This window comes from Cyrtonyx montezumae, unplaced genomic scaffold (genome assembly GCF_038088225.1).
Source record: "Cyrtonyx montezumae isolate F1298 unplaced genomic scaffold, pur_monq_1.0 scaffold_36, whole genome shotgun sequence".
Taxonomy (NCBI): Eukaryota; Metazoa; Chordata; class Aves; order Galliformes; family Odontophoridae; genus Cyrtonyx; species Cyrtonyx montezumae.
The window spans coordinates 2,846,163-2,866,122 of NW_027072041.1; the positions used below are offsets into that span (position 1 = coordinate 2,846,163).

At 35.3% G+C, this 19,960-nt stretch overlaps 1 protein-coding gene across 8 annotated transcripts in view; it reads left to right on the forward strand.

Annotated features, from left to right (window-relative positions):
* The window catches only part of NFIB (nuclear factor I B), a 174,450-nt gene that overhangs the window by 133,304 nt on the left and 21,186 nt on the right, over positions 1-19,960 (forward strand). For 2 of the 8 annotated variants that reach the window (XM_065745500.1, XM_065745498.1), the window contains exons 8-10: positions 1,958-2,142; positions 12,147-12,312; positions 15,768-15,850. In XM_065745500.1, the coding sequence (XP_065601572.1) occupies positions 1,958-2,142; positions 12,147-12,312; positions 15,768-15,850 (434 nt within the window). Of the gene's footprint in view, positions 1-1,957; positions 2,143-4,479; positions 4,621-12,146; positions 12,313-15,767; positions 15,851-19,960 lie in introns of those variants that run through there. The other 6 variants (XR_010622727.1, XM_065745501.1, XM_065745505.1 and 3 more) reach the window with 4 other exon arrangements.

The following is a 19,960-nucleotide window of genomic DNA, read 5'->3' on the forward strand; positions in this document are numbered from 1 at the left end:
TTAATTCACAGTAAATCTGTACTAAAACTTCACTTAAAGTGTGAAGAAATCATAATGGATTGCATGTTATTGTGTGGGCTTAGTAGGAAAGACAGGGAAATGCCATCACCGGGATCTGTTTAATTTGAGAGGTGAGATTGCCCTTATTCTTCAGAGGAGAACACAATACCCAGATCTCTTCCCTGAGTGATTCATCACATCTCCCTATAAACTGCATAGAAAGGGCTTAATTTCTTGAGCAGAGCTGCATGTTTTGAAGAGTGAAGCAAATCTTATTATCCTCTTTAACACGAAATCACAAAAGTTTCTCTTTTGCGATTTCTCTACAATCTTGACATCTTCTCCTTCCATTTACATTTAAGGACTACATTTCCCTTAATACCTTCTTAGTCAGCTGTGAAAGGAAGCCTGGACTCATTATGGTCTGTGTGGATTCCCACTACACTCAGTCACAACCGAGATAATGGATGAGATGGAATAGATATATTCGTACTCAATTGAGATTGTTTTTCACAGTTCCCATGGCAGAGCAGTAAATAGTATTTTATAATTTAACTGAGTTGGTGGAACTGTGATTAAAATAAAATGAATCTGTCCCAGAAGAAGTTTCTGTAATTATTTTTGACCCCACACTTTTATATTTATATTTGCTTTAGTGTATAATTTTTAGGTGTATGTGTTTGAGTAGCAAGATACAATTGTAACCTAAATCAGCTGTTTATTCACTGGGAGATCGGATTGCTATCTGCACAGCATATTCAATTCTGTCAGTGAGCAATGTTTTGGGGATTTGCAAGGTTTTGATTACAAAGTACAGCAATTTTGGAACATTTTTAGCAGTGGCAAACTTTCATTTGGCCTCAGCTTAAAAATAGAAATCCACTTAAAAATTAAGCTGGAAAAAAGCAAAGACATTGGAAATGGTCCAATAGAGCACTTGTTGGTGTGCTTGTGCTGATAACAGTACAGAAAAGTGATGTGATGATATTCATGGACAGTTTGTAAAATACCCTGCTTACACAGATCAGATTTTACAGCCTCCCACTGATAAAAATGAGCACAGCACTGACTTTTCTTTACTTTCACTGATGTCAGCACCCCCTTTTTAACAAGCCACAAAATAGGTGCCCATTAGCTGTGCAGCAGTGGGGAAGGCAAGTATCTATGCAGCCCAGGAGAGAAACACTCTACACTTCTAGCCAGATGAGGCAGCTGTGGCAGGACATGCTGTACATTCTTTTCACTATGAAAACACTGCTGGTTGTTTAGACATGACATATAGTCTATAGATAGAGAAGTATGTGTTTGTAAGGGCTGGGAAGAAAGGGAATGTAAAGAAAAATATGTACAGCGTAGAAACCTTTTTGTTTGCCGGAGATATTTTCATTGGATGGGCTGGTTTCCCAGGCCCTGAAGTTGAATGTTAGCATTTTCACAAAGGTCAGCTGATTATTCATGGCATTATTGCTGAGTAATTATTACCCATCCCCACATGAAGCAGGTAAAGTGCAATAGGTGAGGAATCACGGTTTCTTACGACACAGTGACTGAGTTATCCTGTTGGAATGATGTGAGTGAACATGTAGGTTTTATCTATTTAGTAAAATATTTACTGTATTTAGGCTACAAATTGGAAAATTTTATATTGAAGTGTTTTATGGTAAAGAGTAACAACTGCCTGAAGAAAAATGATAATTAAAAAAAAAAGGCATAAGCCACAAAATCAAAGCAAGCTATTATATTATTATATTTATGAATTTAAAAGAGAAGTGCTTTCCATTGCCTGGGATGGTGTGATGAGAGAACATGGATGGTTTTCTGTAAGAATACCATTTAAGAAAAGTACAATGTGCTGTTTTATAACTGACTTCTTATTTTTCTTACTGTAACACAGAGATGAAGAATTTTAGAAGAAACAAGATGCGAAGTAATTTTAATTTTATCTTATCTTCTCCAGTCATTTCAACCAGAACTCCACCTTCACCTTCACCATTGCCATTTCCAGCACAAGCTATTCTCCCTCCTGCCCCGTCTAGTTACTTCTCTCATCCAACGATCAGATATCCTCCCCACCTGAATCCTCAGGATACTCTGAAGAATTATGTACCTTCTTACGACCCGTCCAGTCCGCAGACTAGCCAGGTACTGTAAATCCATGTGAACCCTCCAAAAGCAATCCGGTGAGGAATGTGTATCTCTTCCAAGGTGTTTAGACTGATATCTCTGAAGTTCTGCTCTCCGAGAAAGCTGGGAGCTAGAGCACATTTGCAATAGGCATGATTGAATATAAGGAGCAAGATAGTCATATCGACTCACTGTTGCTCTCTCAAGCAAAAGAGAAATGCTCATACTGAGTGCTTTGACAGTGCCAACACCACCAATCCCCATCCCACATCCCTCCTGCAGGCTGAGTGCTGTTGTGACCTGAATGTAAGGACAGAGGTGAAGCTCCTGCTGCACAATGGAGCTAGACATCTGCTGATATGTGCACACACATTTAAACACACACATATACATACAAGTATATGTATACAGACCAGCAATTAAAATAAAGTCTGGCAAGGTAATACTTGCACTGTTTCACAGTCACCTGACATTGCACAGATGTAAAGACATTTAGTGAGCGCAGGACAGATTCCTGGACTTGTTTTTCCTTCTTTCTGTAGAGAACATGCAGCAACAGATGAGTTTCTGGCTGCTACACTCATTCAGGCTTGTCTCTGATATTGGAAATTAACGTGGTTTTCATTAGAGAAGTAATCTGTAAAGGACTGTGTGCAAAACTGCTTTCCATCAGCTATCCATTGCTATCATCAGCACACAGCATTAACATGTGATCTGTACTATGGGATAAAGTGCAGCTGAGTCTTGGGCTGTCAATGCTTGGAGTATTTCCAGTGTCAATGTAATGTAATCTTTGCAGCTTGGGCTGGTATCTGGTTTTGAAGTTTTGTCTGAAATGCTCCTGTGGAGTCCTGCAGCTTGTGCTCTAGTATGTGTTTGGGAGAGCCCTGGGAATGCGCTGAAGTGGCAGCAAGCAGGTTTTCATGCTCCTAAGAATGAGGTTCCTTTGGAAAGCATGTTTTATCAGGGTGAGGAGTTTGTTGTCTTGATGTTTTTTTCCCCACAAATGACAGACCTTTAAGTATCTGTTTCAGGCACCAGAGCAGTAGAACTTGAGACTGAATTGAAGTTTCTGTGTTGAATAATAAATTCAGGTCCCTCTGGGCTGTTCAGAAGGTCACTGTGGCTATTGTGCTCTTGGGCAAATGCTCAATACAGCTGCATGACTTTCCAAGCATTAAATAAATAAATAACTAAATAACTAAATAAATAAACAAATAAATAAATAAAGGGGGTCTATAAAATGAAAACTTACTTTGATGGAGAGTCTTAATAAAGTGATTTTTATTGGTTACAATATTAATGCAAATTAAACCAAAAAGTGAAAATGGAGTATGTCAGCTTTAGAATACAAATTGCTAACGATGCATTAATTGAAAATCTTACAGTCCTATATAACATATTTGCTGAGACTCAGCTGGGAACATTGCACGCAGGACCTGATTTCAATTTGTGTAAAATTTCCATGAATAACAAAGTCTAATTAAGACATCCATTAAAAGTCCTTAACGTTAATTCAGTGAGGAAAATCTTAAGAATTCTATTGGATTTTTTTTTTAAACTGATGTCTTAATTAGGCACTATTACTGGAAAAATTATGCAAATTAAAATCAGGCTCTCAGTATTATGTGTTTCTTTAATTATTCAGTGCTTGTTTTACTTACATTTTCATTTCTTATATATATTAAAAGAGCAGATTAGGTGATAATCTCAGATTGTTCATTGTTCTGGTTTGGATTATAGCTGAATAAGTACATCAGCTAAAAGAAATATCTGACTTGCAGACAGTTGATAAATGTATCATCCTTTGATTTTGATATTGGGAACTATATTCACTGAGGAGGAGAAGAACTTTCAGCTCTTTGCCCAAGAAGAGTTTTACTCTTATCAGTAGTTAAAAGATTAATCTTTAAACCTTAAAAGACAAAATTTTACTCTGCTGATCCTTTTAGATTTGTAGTGAAATGAAAACATTTCCTATTCTTGTGCTGTGGCACCGTGGGGAATAAAGGACAAATTGGTTTCAATTTACTACTTCTGTCACCTTTCATAACCTTTATATTAAGCTAATGTTTTTCATTTCATCTGATGTTTGATTTAGTTCCTGAGAAGAGGGGGCAGGGTTAAACAACACCAAGTATGGGATTCCAGGCATCTGCAGCAGCTATTATCTGCAATTTATTATAATTAATCACTATTATTACTGAAATCTCTTTTAAATTTAATATCACCTATATTAGAGGAGTTGCATACTCCATCAAAATATCTCCAAGCAGCTAAAGGATGGCTATACGAACAATAAAATAACAATAACTTCTTTTTTCTTGTTGTTATTTGTTTGGTTTTTTTGCTTAGGGAAAGGAGCAGCCGTCTCTGAAGTTTCAGTGACAAACAGGAATTGTTCTGACACAATGGTGTGCTCTGAGCCAAACCAGTTTTTCTTTTCTAAATAAAACATGAATTTTTATTCAAATAGATCTATTATAAAATGCAAAACTGCATCTGTAGGAATACCACATCAAATTTAATTATACTTTCTCACCTCAAAACATATTCATTTGGATTTCAAAAGGAGAACTGTGATGATAGTTTTAATTTCAGCTTTAGAAATAGAAAGAATGGATACCCTGACAGCATTTACCTAAAATGAACTGTTCCTTCCCAACATCTTTCAGTAATACTCTAATTTAGATTGTTACGACAAGCAACTGAGGTGCCTTGTACTCCCCACAGCAATTTTGAGATTAATTACATTAGTGCTGCACTGATTATAGTGAGACAGTCATGCTATTCAGATAAATACTTTTAAGTAAAATTAGTTTAAAGCTATAGAACTCCCATAGGTTTTCACTGGGGGAAACAGTGGGCAATTTTCTTGACATAATGTTAAATACCCCAAATTATATGTGATGAACAGTCAGGAAGTTCAGATATGCCCTTTGACAGCAGTGAAAAATGATGCAACAATGGATGATCCTGAACAAAAGAGCCATAGATTTAAGTTTAATGAGTATTTGTTTATTATCCCTTGTTCAATCTGGAGAATAAGTAAACAAACATATTGGACAGAAATGTATCTCTTCAGATATAGAGCTGAACTTGCCCGTGACTGGGAATCTAAGAAGTTCCCAGGATTCTGAGAATTGATGCACTTTCAACTAGTCAAGTAATTCTGCTGATATCTTTTTAGTGTATTTATTTTAACTTCTTCATCTTAATTTACCATTTTACTGAATGAGATTTTGTGTTTGAATATGTATTCATACTATGATGGGGTCTTGGTCTATCTTGTTAAATTGATACTGGTTGCTTCTTAAACGCTTCATCAAAAACGAATCACTTGTTTTGTGTCTAATCTACCTACAGTATTTATTCTTTTAAGAATATTGTGGTCTTCAAATCCACTCTTGATTTTGAGCATGAATTTCCTTTTTGAATGGTTGCAGCTGAATGTTTGAATGCTTGGAAAAAATTACCTTGTGTGTGTGTATGCATGTTCACAAACACTTAAAACGCATTACTAAATGAGAGTACAAAACAGTACATAGTAACAAATGATCAGAATTCCAGTGAGTCTGAAAAAATCATCAAGCACAACCAAAATGGTTTGGCTGAAGGCAAATCCAACAGTTCCAAACATAATGCTCCATCAGATTAAATGGAATCATTTCCTGATGGAGGTGTGGAGAATCACAGAGTATGGGGTCTACAAGTGAGATGAAGGATATGGCACTAAAGCAAACAGTTAAGGTTAATCCTGCTGAAGGTGAATCTTGGCAACAGTGAGATTTTTATTTTTTATTTTTGTGCTGAACAAAGCAAACACTAGAGTTTGTGTGAGTAGACACTCTCACAAACTCTCTTACTCTCACAAACTCTCTGGGCTTGAATTATGAAGGACACAGCTTACAGTTAACCTCAAATCGTATTTTCTGATATTATCTGTGAAGTGTACTAATCTCAGTGGCACAGTAATACTGTCTCCGGTTTGAATGTTATCTATCAGACTCTTTTCCTCTTAAAATAATGCCTCACACTTGTTATGTACAACAGTGCAAGTGAACCTATCTACATATTGACTAAAATTCCCAGGTCATTAAAACATTATTTGTTGTAACATGGAGCAGTTTGCAGCTTTATGTTTTAACAGTTTTGTCAGAAGACAGAAATATCTGAACTGCTAGAGAAGAGCTGCTTCTGGAAGCTGGTGAGGCTGCTTGTTTTCCTCTTGTAACTGATTGGGATATTCAATTTTTCTTCAACAAAAGATGGAAGTACTTTTATGGAATTCCAGGCAGATGCTTTGTCATTCTTCACTACAGTAGCTTCAGTAATCTGGCAGTGAGGAGGGAAAACTTGTGAGGCTCTGTTTGCATTGGGCAAGGGGTTCCCTGTTGGTTCTTATGAGTAAGAGCTGGCACAAATGACATATGTGCATGCAGTTTCTTTAGTTATTGATATCTAATAGTTTCAGATTTTTGGGGGGGCATTTTTCCATCCTAATATTTAAGAAATTGTTGAAGATTAAATAAGACAAGTTATTGGTTTTAACTGTAATTGGAAGGCAGAGAGTGCTAGTTCAAGTTTCTGCTGAAAAAGGACATAAAGATGCAATTGAAATTGTGAATAATTATTTTTTATTTACTTTACTCATTTTCAATTTAATAAATACACAGCTATAAGTCTCTGGATAACATAAAATGCCACTATGACCAAATATACCTTTTAAGCATCGAAATTTCCTTTCCCATGCTTGTATAACATGACTTTCTCAGTTAAGGAAAATATCCAAGGAAAGTTAAGTAATTCCTTTAAATTTATATGTCAACAATTAATTCAGATTTTATGAGTTCATAGGTAAAGTTGCTGCTCAGAATGGAGGATTCTTCTAGAATCTTACGAAATCCATACCTGAACAATGGATGTCAAAGCTCCACAGCTGCTCTCAGTTTCAGCTGCATTGTGTTAAAAGTGTTTTCACAAATGATGAGATTCAGAACTTTATAGATCAAAGTCAACACCCTGATTTCTTTCAGAAATTAATACAGATATGATGTTGTCAGCCAAGAACTGGCAATAACATGTTTTTCTGAAGCTAATTTCTCCAGGCAGACAGGTAGCTGCGTGTCACACCTTATGAAGCTTTTGTGTGGTATCTCTCAGTGAGGTCTGTGTAGGATGTGCTGTAGCAATCAATTACTGAGGTTATGGAAACTCTAGTGAGATACATCCTTGAGAAAAGTGGTGAGAGGCACCACAAAAGGGCTAAATGTTTTCTTCTGAGACTATAATGTCTAATAGTAGGAAAAACATCTTCATAGCCTTGTTTTTTGATACATATTTTATGGAACTCCTGAGGTTCAACACGAGGAGAAACTGTCTTATAGTGACTTCTACAGTCTCGGGAGCAGCGTTCTATTAATTTTTTTTAATGTTTAGCAGAATGTCAAAGACACTGTGTATTATTCAGATAGGCAATATCTTGAGGATGCATTTTCTACTCATTTGATGAAAACGGCTCCTGTACTATCAAGCTGTCTTTCATGGAACAAATGGATGGGAACAGGTAATATAATATTAAGACGATCTATTAAAAACTTCTAGCTTTGAAGACAGTTCGGTTTGTAATGTATTGCCAATAAATAAACAAATAAATAAATAAATAAATTAAGGTGTTGGAGAGAGCCAGAAAACTAGAAGATATTTCTTCCAATTCCCTTTCCTTTTAGATTTACTGAAATATCCATATCCCCCTATAGATAACATGGATCACAATAAAATGGACTTACTGAAATAACTATTAGTTATGAATTCTAGGTTCACAGGTATGGCCAGTAGACAACTCCTGAAATATTTTGTACAGTGGACCAACATATGCAGAACTGAATCTTCTGCATTTTCACAAACAAAATGAATTCAACTTGTGGTCCTGAAACTACACTACTATAGAGTTCTGCACTGTTATTCACCACCACCTAAAGTGGGACTGGAATTGTTGGGAGGACATAGTGATAAGGAATTTCCAAACACACCAGACTCAGTGTGACAAGATTACACGCACTGGTAGGTCACTCGGCTGTAATTGGTTAGCTCGCTTGAGAAACACTGTTTCTCTTAAAAAGCTTATGTTCAGAGACGCAGATAGACTGTTCTCCAAGTCTAAGTGTTAGCTGGAGTAACATGTTTTTTTCAGTCTCAATCTTCTTTCTGAAACACTTGACACAGTACCTTAAGTAGATAAACTAGAACCTATACAGAATTTAGATAATTTCTGGCCTTTCACTTTTAAAATTTCTTTTTATTTTGTTTATTGTTTCTTTGAACAGTCTTTGAGTTTAAGATTCTAGGGACAAAAGGAACTGTTTTATTTAGAATTTGGACTTAGAGCTACAATAATAATAAATTTCTATTTTTTAAAACAGTTAAATTAATCAAAATGTATTGTAGTTTTTAAAAAAGATACACATTATCATTAAAGCAACTTAGTTGTTTATGTGAATTATTGTAATACCAATCTCATATTTCTGTTAGATTTGGATGCTTCATTTACAAGTGTAGGTATTGCTTCTTTAATAATGTCAACATGCAGATTTTTTTAAAGCTAGAAATAATGAGCTATACGAGAAAACATTGTTCAAAATTACAACTGAAAACCTACTGTATAAAGATTCTGATGTCTGGTAAAATCTGTAAACAGTAGTCCAAAAGGAAGGTGATTCACTACTGATTACAAATCTGTTAACAAATTGCCATCAGCAAAACCAGCTACACTATGTTCTGATTTTATGGAAGTTTATATTAATGTGTTTTACTAACTTTTGTACCAAATTCAGATCTAAGGATTTGCTGAAGATGTGTGTAGTACAGACAATCCAATATTAACTGTCTGAGTTAAGCTATATTACATATAAGAGTCTGTGGCTCTGGGCATTTAAGTGATCTTATCTATGATGATTCAAGATAGTGTAATATTAAAAAGCTGAAAAATGTAACACTAATCTAAAAATCAAGTTAGCCTCTAATCCAACAATGAAAAATGTATAACTATGTAAACTGGGGGTAAATTTGGCATTGTTTTTTCTTCTTTCTCTTATTTTCAATACACAGCTTGTTTATCTAACACAGCTGCCTTCCTGTAATTTGCTTGAGGTTTATGCCTCAGGCTTCATCGTTCTGTTTGTGAATCCATTGAACAGTCATGCTGATGCCTCAGTTGATGGTAATGGTTGATTTTTCACCTGTAAAGCATTAGTCTGAAAAATCTCTTCAGGGAAAACTGGAACTAGAGTCTATAATTTGTATTAAACACAAATGGAGAGATGTACTGCACTGCCATTATGTTCCACAGAGAGAAAATGTTGTTTACATACAAATGGATTTAAACTATATTTCTTTTTCTTGTAATACAACAAGAAATAGTTACACTGTTTTGGACCATATGTATATGGAGTAAAGCTGGAGCCCATGTGAACCTACTGACTAATCTCTAGAGAAGAGTAGAAGGTGATACACTGCTGTTAACTGTCCTGAATTTCTACTTTGTCCATTTAATTAATTTGAGTCTAGCTTTGGAGACAGAGCTGCTTTTGGAAGCTAATGACACTGGCTGTTTTAATCCATAAATTCCTTGGAATATTCTTTATTAGCCTAAAGTAAAAGCTGACTGTTTTAGTAAGGAAATCTCAGTTTTTTCTGGGGTACATTAACATACCACATGAGCTAAGCTAAGCATCTTAAGGTAGTCCTACAGTCACAGGTCTGTGACTCCACAGAGAAGCTACCAGATGCAATGGAAATCTCCAGCAGACTGCACAGATGGCTTGGCAGCAGGGAGGAAAGGGTGCTTACTGCTGCATCAGGCCTCCCAGAAGCGTGCCAAAAGTTCAGTCCAATGCAGAAAGCAAGCTGGGTAACTCCTCAAGATTTTCTGAATTTATGTTACTTAAAATTTTCACTTTCTTTTAGAGCAAGTAGAGTGAGATTTATGGTCACTAAGATACCTGGTTTTAGAGGCTGTTAGGTTTCTAAAAGTCTATAAGATAAAATTTCCTGAAACACCGCTATGATAGATCTCAAAGAAAACAGACATATATACACAAACTTTATATACTATTTTCTGTAGTATAAATATTTAATTTGTAGTAGATGCTAAGCAAATTTTTAGGCCATGGTTTTCTCAAGAAGATATCCAGTGCATATTCTTCTACATGTCATTTTCATTTCAAGTGTGTAGAGTAGGAGAGATCTATTTAAGTTTCAGCCAGTGAATAAAAGCCTAGATAACACTAGTTATTTGGGTATCCTTTGAATCAGTGCTGTTTTCTTTTTCTGAAGGTACTTTGACAGCTGATTCTCTTTCACCTACCCATTACTGAAGTCCTAGTAGTAATTTTCCAGTGTAAGCAACTAGGGATGTTAACGAAAAAGTGCTAAATATCACCCAGTTCTCAAGTTTAAAAGATCTTGGAACTGCATGGCTGCCTTGGCCCAACCTCTCCCCTCCCAGCATACATTTGTGTTCAGGAAGTGACTTGTTTTCATTTAATAGTAGTAGGAGTAGTTTAATTTGGGTGTAGATGCCTTTTCTCATCAATACATATTTGGGCTTTTACATTCCATTCTAAGGCTTATGATTTTAGAGGGGGGAAGCAATCTGCTGGCTGTTCAATATTTCTGTGAATACCTAATTGGTCTCCATTTGTACTCATATTTTCTAGTTTAGTTTCAGGTGTCCTAAAGAATGAAGCTCTCTGTCTCCACTGGGGGCATTTGTACAGTCTCATAGATCATACTGCCAGGAAGTTTTTCCTGCTATTCATTTTAAATTTCCTCCTTCTCTATTTCATTCCACTACCCCTGCTTTATACTTCCTGTACTTTCCAAATATTTCCTTCCTCTTCTGTTTGTTTATGCTTTACACATACTTGCAGTAATCGTCTCAGCCCACAGTTATTTATTGCTATAGCCATGTTCACCTCTTTTAACCTTCCTTTGTATCAGTTGAATCTGGTCTTTTATTTGTTTATTTATCTGATTTACTTCACATCTGAGAATATCCTTTTGATAATTCTCAATACTTTTTATTTTGTATTGCAATATTTTAAAATACCTATGATTCACAGAGCAGAGAATTAGCTTAAAAGTTTTCAGCTGCTGCTGAAATTACTATATTACTTGCTGATTTCTGCTGCAAGTTATTTACAATTAGAGTATGTAAACTAATGCAGAATGTCTAAGGCATGTTTAAACATTGTGTAAATATGTACATTCACCAGTGAACACTGCCAAATTAGGATGTGCCTACATGCAGAAAGTAAAATATAATCCTGATGACCTATGCCATAAGGTCACATGGAAACCAATACTTGTGCATCCTGTGAATCTGTGAATGATGTGGCTTTATCATGGTCTCAACTTGCTGAGTTTCTGTTACTTAACGCTTCTGCGAAGGATGCTTTTTGATAGGTGGTTTTATTTTTCAGAAAAGGTTACAATATTTGCAGTATAGTGAGTTGTATCTCAGCCCTCTCTCCTATCCCAAACGTGAATTATTAGTTAGCCTTCAAGTATGTGTAATCTCTGTGGACAGCTGTGGTCAAGTCTTGGTTATACTCCAAGCCAGAGTGGTATGGCATGTGAAAATAGAAGTTTTGCATCATTCATTTGCTCTTAATAGCTAGTACATCAGGGCTTATTCCTGGTCAGTTTAATCTTGTTATCATGGGATAACATAGCTACTGTGTGAATGGCAAATATGTTCTGAAACAATCTGATACATGCTGCATCCAGAAAAAAACATAAAGCTCACCAAAAGGTAGTGCCATAAATATGTAATACTTATCTAAGGAGAGCTCTTCTGCTAGATGAAAGTATCTCATAGGAATTTATAGGTTTATTGAAACAGCACATTCCAGCATGTAGGTACTACAGTGATCAGCATTCTGGAAACCCCTATAGGTGGGTAGGTGCCTTCAACGCAATACGTGTGTTTCACAAACAATTCTTTTGGTTTTGTTTTGTAGCCTAACAGCAGTGGTCAAGTAGTAGGGAAAGTGCCTGGCCATTTTACTCCAGTTTTGGCACCCTCTCCCCATCACAGTGCGGTGCGACCTGTGACCCTGACCATGACAGATACTAAGCCCATCACTACATCCACTGAAGGTGAGGCATCTTCACCTACAGCAACCAGTAAGTATTTCTCTAGGAAACAAAATATGTCCATCAAAGATTAAAAATACCAAATAAGGCCAGAAAAAGGCGCCTTTTCCTACTATTTGACCAGGTGGATGCTCATCATTTTCATGGAGAGCAAATATGAGATCCGGCTGCAAGCTTTTCCTCTCCAAATTCAACCAATGCTTCATGTTACATGAACTAATATTTGTGACATGGCAAACAAAATGAAAATGGAAAGCCTGCATATTTGACCACTATTCAAGAAAAAGAAAACATGATAGTTCATTTAAGGTGGACGCTGTAATGACATTGAGAAGCACACCCAGACAGCAAGGATTTACAATGATCCTCAGATGGAATTCCAAACATAGATTGGATGATTTGCTCCTCAATGAGCTTTCCTACAGAAATCAATCCTTTTTACAATGCATACCAAATCCGAGCTATGAGAGTTGCATACTAATATAGGTTGTGTCAATTTCAGCAAAAATAAATGACATGGCAAAAGAAAATTTTCATTTCTTTTCATTGTTGAAGTGGATAGTAGATCCCTTGTTCTTTTTATTTATTTAAAAACAAAAACAAAAAGCTTTCAAGTTTTATGCTCCTCTTACTGTATGCTCAGGACCAGATTATTTAGCCTATTTTCTTCAATGGAACTGCCATTTTGGAAATAAGAACAAAGATATTACTAGACATAGGGTAATTTTTTCTCTTTTTACTATTCATCTTATTCTCAATAATGCACTGACACATCTTTTACTTATCTTCTGCGTATCTATTGTCTTTGAACTTTTCTTTGGAGTGTAGATATGTTACCAGTACTTATTAGATGTGAAGATTTTTAGGAGATATTTCTGATCAATTTGGAAGAAACTTCATCATTAGTTACAAATAAGAATCTCTTTAGGACTGATTACATTTAACTGACTTGCTTTAGAAACATTTAGTTTTTGAACTGTGATTCTAATCCTGAACTTTTGGATCGGAATTAACTGAGACCAAAAAATACTCTTTTGTTTTTAAAGTATATATGCTATCTCAAACCACCTCATTAGAATATGAAGCACAAACAAGACTCAAATGCACAAGTGGCAAGATTTAAAGGAGTAAGAATGGTTAGGCTTTTATGACAAAAATATAGTAGCAAATATTGGACAAACTACTGCTTGCCTGTAAACCTATGTGGATAGATTTGTGTCAGTATTTAGGTATTCTTCCAGTACAACAGAAGGTTTCTTAAAGGGTTTTGTAGCTGTACCTTATTTGGTGGTGTATGGGGCAGTTCTTGCAGTTCCTGAGAAGAGCTGGTTTTACCAGAAAACACGAAGTTATTGCTGTAATTTTTTGGTTTAGAATAGGTGGGAATACAACAGGTTCATACATAGTTTCGACTATTCAACATTTCATCTTTCTTCCTGTTTGACATGGTTGTGGGTGGACCAAGTATCAGTCTCAGATGAAATCAGAATCTCTAATACACATGTTAAAAAGAATAAATACATTGTTAGATATGCATCAGGCTGCTTTCTGGTAGTTTGGCCATAGTAATGATTCTAAGAAGAAAGTAATCCTAGTCTATCTATCAATTGTTGTCCTATTACTAAACAAAAAGTTTGGGCTGTATTTTCAAATTGAGTTTGCATCCAGTTTCCCTTGAATTTCATTAGAACTTTGGCTCACAAATTACCCTGTGAATATTAGAAAATCCCTGCTTGGATAATTGAAATAAGGCTTGTTTTTGCTTTCACAGCAGTACTTCAATATTTTTTTTTGCATAAAGATCCGATGTCTGTCACTACATTGTAGAAGCAACAATAATAAAATGTACACATTTTATCAGAATGTGCCAATTCTACAAAAAATAGCATACCCGTGCTACATATTCAGAGTGCTATGATTCTGAGAGCAGTACAATTGTGTACCAAGTAGGTACACAACTGGTTTGATGACAGACAGAGAAAAATAAGAGAAGGAACATGGCTTGCTGGAGAAGAAAATAGCAAAAATGAGGGATCATATCCTGTTGAAAGATAAATTATAAATGCATCTATATAGTCTGCATTATCAACTCTAATGTACCTGCCACTAGGAGTGTTCAAATGTTAATTTAGTGGAAAGATTAAGCCTAAAGTTTGTTCTAAAGCATAATTTTACCTTTATTTGCAATAAATTGTTGACCTTACCAAAACATATAAATATAAATAAAACACATGCTTGACCAGCAGGTTTCATTACTAGCTTGATGAGAATAGAATGATAAATGATTAACACTGCTTATCATTCTGAAGTGCAACAGCAGAATTGCTTTTAGAGTATTTGAAAATATCATCAAATTTATAATATTTTATAAGCTATTATATTTGAGAATTGCTATAACCTCCACCATAATTTCCTTCTTAGTATCTGGTTCATTTTTATGATGGTTTTCCAGGAAATCTTTTTTATTATAGGAAGTCTTTACTTTTTTCTGATGACAGATATCATTTGCTTGTAATTGCCATGTAACTTTAATACAAATTGGAAAATATTAAGTATGCCCATCTAGATTTTCTCTGGCATACTTTTGTATATCTGTTCAATTTCATTTGTTCTGCTTTGTCTGCAAACCAGTTTTCAGGCTGTTATGCTGTGAGATGTGTGGACATCTCCATATGCAGAAGTGGAGCAAAATCGTCTGCCCCATTTTTTAAGTGCCACCAAAAGCCATGAGAAGGTAATGGCTTTTAGGGACTACTGACAGACCAGACAGGAATGTGATCTACAAGTGAAGGATCATAGCATTGCCTACCATCCTCTTGCTCCTCAGAAATGGACTTCTTTAAGCTTTTGTAGCAGAGAAGGAACAAAGTTCCTTAAATTGTACTGCTGGGAAACTTTTTCCTGATGTAATAAAGGAGTTGAATATTTAATGTGATATTGCACAGTAAAAGTTCTCATGAAACTACTACTAAGATTTCACCTTTTCCCCCAAGGACTGTAAAAACTGAATTTTTGTTTTCAGTATTTGTTGATTTCCAACAATTTTCTGAGGGACAATGATAGCAGTAAAAGCACTTTGACTAATATTTACCTTTTTTCTCTCAGCATTAAAATCTCAGTGTTTACATTGATGCTTTATACTGGTGTAATGGAAATGAGAACGAGACTTGCAATTCTTTCATATATATATATAATTTAATTAGTGTACAATAAAATAGTATGTCTTAAACTGACAAACTTATTTAACAAGAATCAACACTATGATTTATGCATGCAGCTTCCATTGAAGTTTGTAGGAATTTGTATATGCCACTGACCATGGTCCAACTTTTCTTTTACATTCTATTAAAGCCTCAGCAGAGGAAAAAATGGACACATCCTATATATTGCAAAATCATAACTCTGGATTTGTACTGTACCTGCACAGGGTATTAGCTATGGTAGGTTGGTATTTTTATCAATCTGTTTTGTTCTTCCTTGATCAGCCTACACAGCTTCAGGCACATCCCAAGCCAATCGATATGTGGGACTAAGTCCAAGAGACCCATCCTTCCTACACCAGCAACAGGTGGGCAAGTTTCACATAGGTGTAACAATATAGAGAAGCCTTTGCAATATTACCTTTCTACGTTCTGCCACTGTTATCTTGGATTAGAATGGGAACTTAAAAATTTCAGTATTTCGTCTGAAGATGCAGTTTATTCAAACCAATACTGAATCACTTAAGAAACATAAATTTAGTTTATGCTTTATTTCTTAGATTTGTGCCAAGGAACTTCTAATCATATTTCTTTCAAATACTGCATTTTTGAGTGCTCATACATGTAATCTTTAATTGGATTTTAGGAATGAGAAATAAACGTGTAAGGAACAAATAATAATTTCAAATCTATTAAAATTAAGCAAAATTTCTAAAGTTAATAGTTCAATTTACTATTTTTAAGCTGTACTGTAAGCATTTTCCAGATGTTTAGGGCATAATTTCTGCATTTTATTTCTAGAAAATGAAATATAAACCAAAATTATCAGCACAACACATAACAGTTTCCTGTATAATAAGTGTGCATTGGTCTGCAGATCTCAGATGTGATAAAAACATGGTTTTATTCTAGTTTCTTATATCATTTATGTTACAGGAAGCATTTTAAATTTCACATCTCGTTAATGCTGTAAATTTAATGGAAATGAAGTGGTTATCCAAACTTTGAAAATATATAGGCAAGATTAACGATAGTTTACAAACAAAATATCTGCAGTCAATTTCAAGGTCATGCATACATAAAAATCCTACAGTGCTAGTAACAGGAATAAATTCAAACACCTCAGATCATCACCATATTTAATGATGTGTGTTTGTGTTAATCCTGTATCTTAACAGGAGAGGAGTTTGAAATTAGCAGCATTTAAAATGTTACAAGGAAAAAAAAGCGAATGTGGCAGTAAAAATGGAGCTGTTAAATGTCCCTCGGTCTTTATTGTGCTATATATTTTTCTCTCAGGCATGAGTTCCTGACAAGAGTTGGTACGAGGGCCTGTTTCATTTTTCAGTAAAGCCCACCTGTTCTGTGATTGCCACAATATAGCTGATGTGTGCTTCATCTGGAATTCCCTCCCGCTACCCAATCCCAGGGCAAGGTAGTGGTATGGCTGCTTTAGAGGTCATCGCATGCAGAGTTATCAGAAAATCATAAAGACAGTACTCAAGACAGTTGACACTTGCCCACTTTTTTTTTAATCACCAAGATCTCACTGGAAACATCTGTATGCATTTATGAAAATACCAAATCGAATGTTTTTTTTTTTTTGCCATCAGTTCTTTTGCTGATGTATTGTTTCCCTTAAAGATCACTGCACTATGAAACATTTTATAATTACTACAACATTATTATTTTTGAAGATATTCGGTGTCATGTGTAGTTTATTTGAAACACGCACAAGAACTCTCCTTTTAAAAAGCACATTGTTATTTCTAGATATTTTTTCATGTGATATTTTACAGAGTATCCTTTGAAAAGTCTCTGACACCCAGTTAGTTTGCACAATTAGCTTTTACTTTTTTTTTCACATACATTTATAGACAATTATTTTTCTAAAATTCACTACCTCTTGAATCTACTCCACCTTCTTCCAGGTTCATTGAAATCATTCAAACTTCTCACATGCCTAGAAGTTAGTGGCAGCACACTTAGTTTTCTGTTGGCTGAGATTATTACATGTGCATTATATAATGCTTATTTCATGCATTCTGCATATTTTAGGCTTTGTGTAGACAAATAAATTTGGAGATTTTAGCTGCATCTTAGGAACTTAAATGTGAGGGCTATTGCCTTTATTAGTGTTTACATACACTATATGTTATATTCCTTTTCTTGGTAAAATATGTGTCCAGATGACTTAGGTGAAAGGTGAAAATAAGTCAGATCTCAAACACAGTTCATAAACACTGTGTGAAACCAATATTCTCCATTCTGAATTATGTTCTTTCATACTTTCGCCATTTTAATTCCAGAACATCAGTAGGTGACTAGTACACTGAAAAAAATGTGTTATGCTTTCATTTTTGTTATGATTTCTTTATTCTTTGGTAACTTACACTATGAACATAGGTGTACACTTGCCTGATTGTATGGGTGTGTGAATGGTTACACATATGAGTATGCATAAAATTAGGGAATAGTGTGCGCTGCTTTAAACCAACTGAAAGAAAATACTGCTTTAAGAATAAAGCTTTTTCAAGTGGGTACATGCAAACACATAAGTGTATATGAGTCACTTTCACGCACTTAAATCATAAAAAGATCTCAAAGATGGTGATTCCATATATGTTTATTACCCAGAAAGTGTGGTACAGCACTAAAATTGTTGAAACTTCAATAGAGTAAAGGTTATCCTTTGTGAGGCAGAAATTAGATTGATTTACTATGTCCTTTCATTACTTTACAACAATTTAAAAGAGACCACTCTTCCTGTGTCCAGTTTTAAATGCATTTGCTTTAAAACAGTTCATGATGAATGGAAAGGAAAATCAAGGGGTACATGAAATAAAGGCGATCAATCATTTTGTATTAGCTGAGAGAAATTCTAAATTAGAAAGGCAATGGTTTTAGTTCCACAGAGGTCCTTTAAGCATTCACTATACCCTGTAACATACATTGACCCTTCAAGAATAAATATTGTCACCACTACATTTTTTACTTCACTGGAGCAGTCTTTATGGAGAATTATTCTCTCTGGTTGTGAGAAATACAGGCATCTACTCTTTTATACCTTGCTCTTGTTAAAAAGAATCAGGATGTAGCCTATATAAAGTACAGTAGCCACAATACCTTAAAAAGGTATATATACAGTTTGTATATTAGTGTAGTTTGTATATGTGGTAGTTTTCTAGAACTTCTAATGAATGACATACAGTACAACTACCTGGAATAATTGCATTTAGATGGGAAGTACTAAATACAATTTCAAATGATGTAGTAACATCTATGGGAACAGTTTGATTTTACTGATCTGGATACAGTGAAAGTATGCTGCTGCATGCATTACCTAGCATGTTGTGTTAATAGTGATGCATCTAATGAGGATCTGTAGCTCTGCAGCCTGATTTCTGGTGTATTTACTAGTGGATCTTACTGCCACCTGACCTGAAATGCCAGGTATTTCTACATGTTGACATTAATAGTTATAAAACAATTACCTTGCTCAAGTGGAAACTATCAGGTTATACTGGTCTTAGCATTTTATTATCATTATTTATGACAGATCTCCCAAATGTCTACTACTAATTATGAATGACCAGTTGGTTTGCTTTCATCAATTCAGCATCAGCTTCTGAGTATTATGAAGTGTTAACAATGCAGTCACAGGAAGAGTTTCCAAAGGAAGGAGAAAGGAAGTGCAAGGAATTACAAATGAATCAGACCATTTTTTTAAATTTTGCTTTTGGTGATTGGTGGGGTTATTTTATGAAGGTGAATCTAGCACTCAGTGCTCATCATCTTTACTGAGAAACATCTTAACAGAACTATGCATAAAAGAAAAGTTGTTTAAGCTTCACAATGGTATGGGAGCACCTCCTGCCATCCAATTATTTCTTTGTTTTCATCACTGTTTACCTGTTTATCTACAGAGGTTCTACAGTCCTAAGTTAGAGGAAGAACCAACAAAGGTCATTTATGGCCACAAGTTGCACCGGGGAAGATTTAGATGAGATTTGAGGAAACATTTTTTCTCTGAAAGAGTGGTCAGGCACTGGAATGGCCTGCCTAGGGAGGTGGTTGAGGCACCATCCCTAGCGCTGTTCAAGAAGGGTTTAGATGAGATGCTAAGGGATTTGATTTAGTAGTTCAGTGGGTAGGGATGGTGTTAGGAGGATGGTTGGACTAGATGATCTTGTAGGTCCTTTCCAACCTAATGTACCTAAAAACCTATGAACCTATTCTGTCAGTGCAGATTATAGATGGTCAGCTGCATGTTTCTGGCTCTAAACCTAGAATGTTGCCAGAAGTAGTAGTCATAGATTTCACCTGTGAATACATCATTAAAAGATGGATGGATGGATGGATGGATGGATGGATGGATGGATGGATGGATGGATGCATGCATGGACGGACAAACAAATTTATTGGAAGTACAGACAAATAGGTTCATAAAGAATAAGATTACTGTGATATGTAATTAA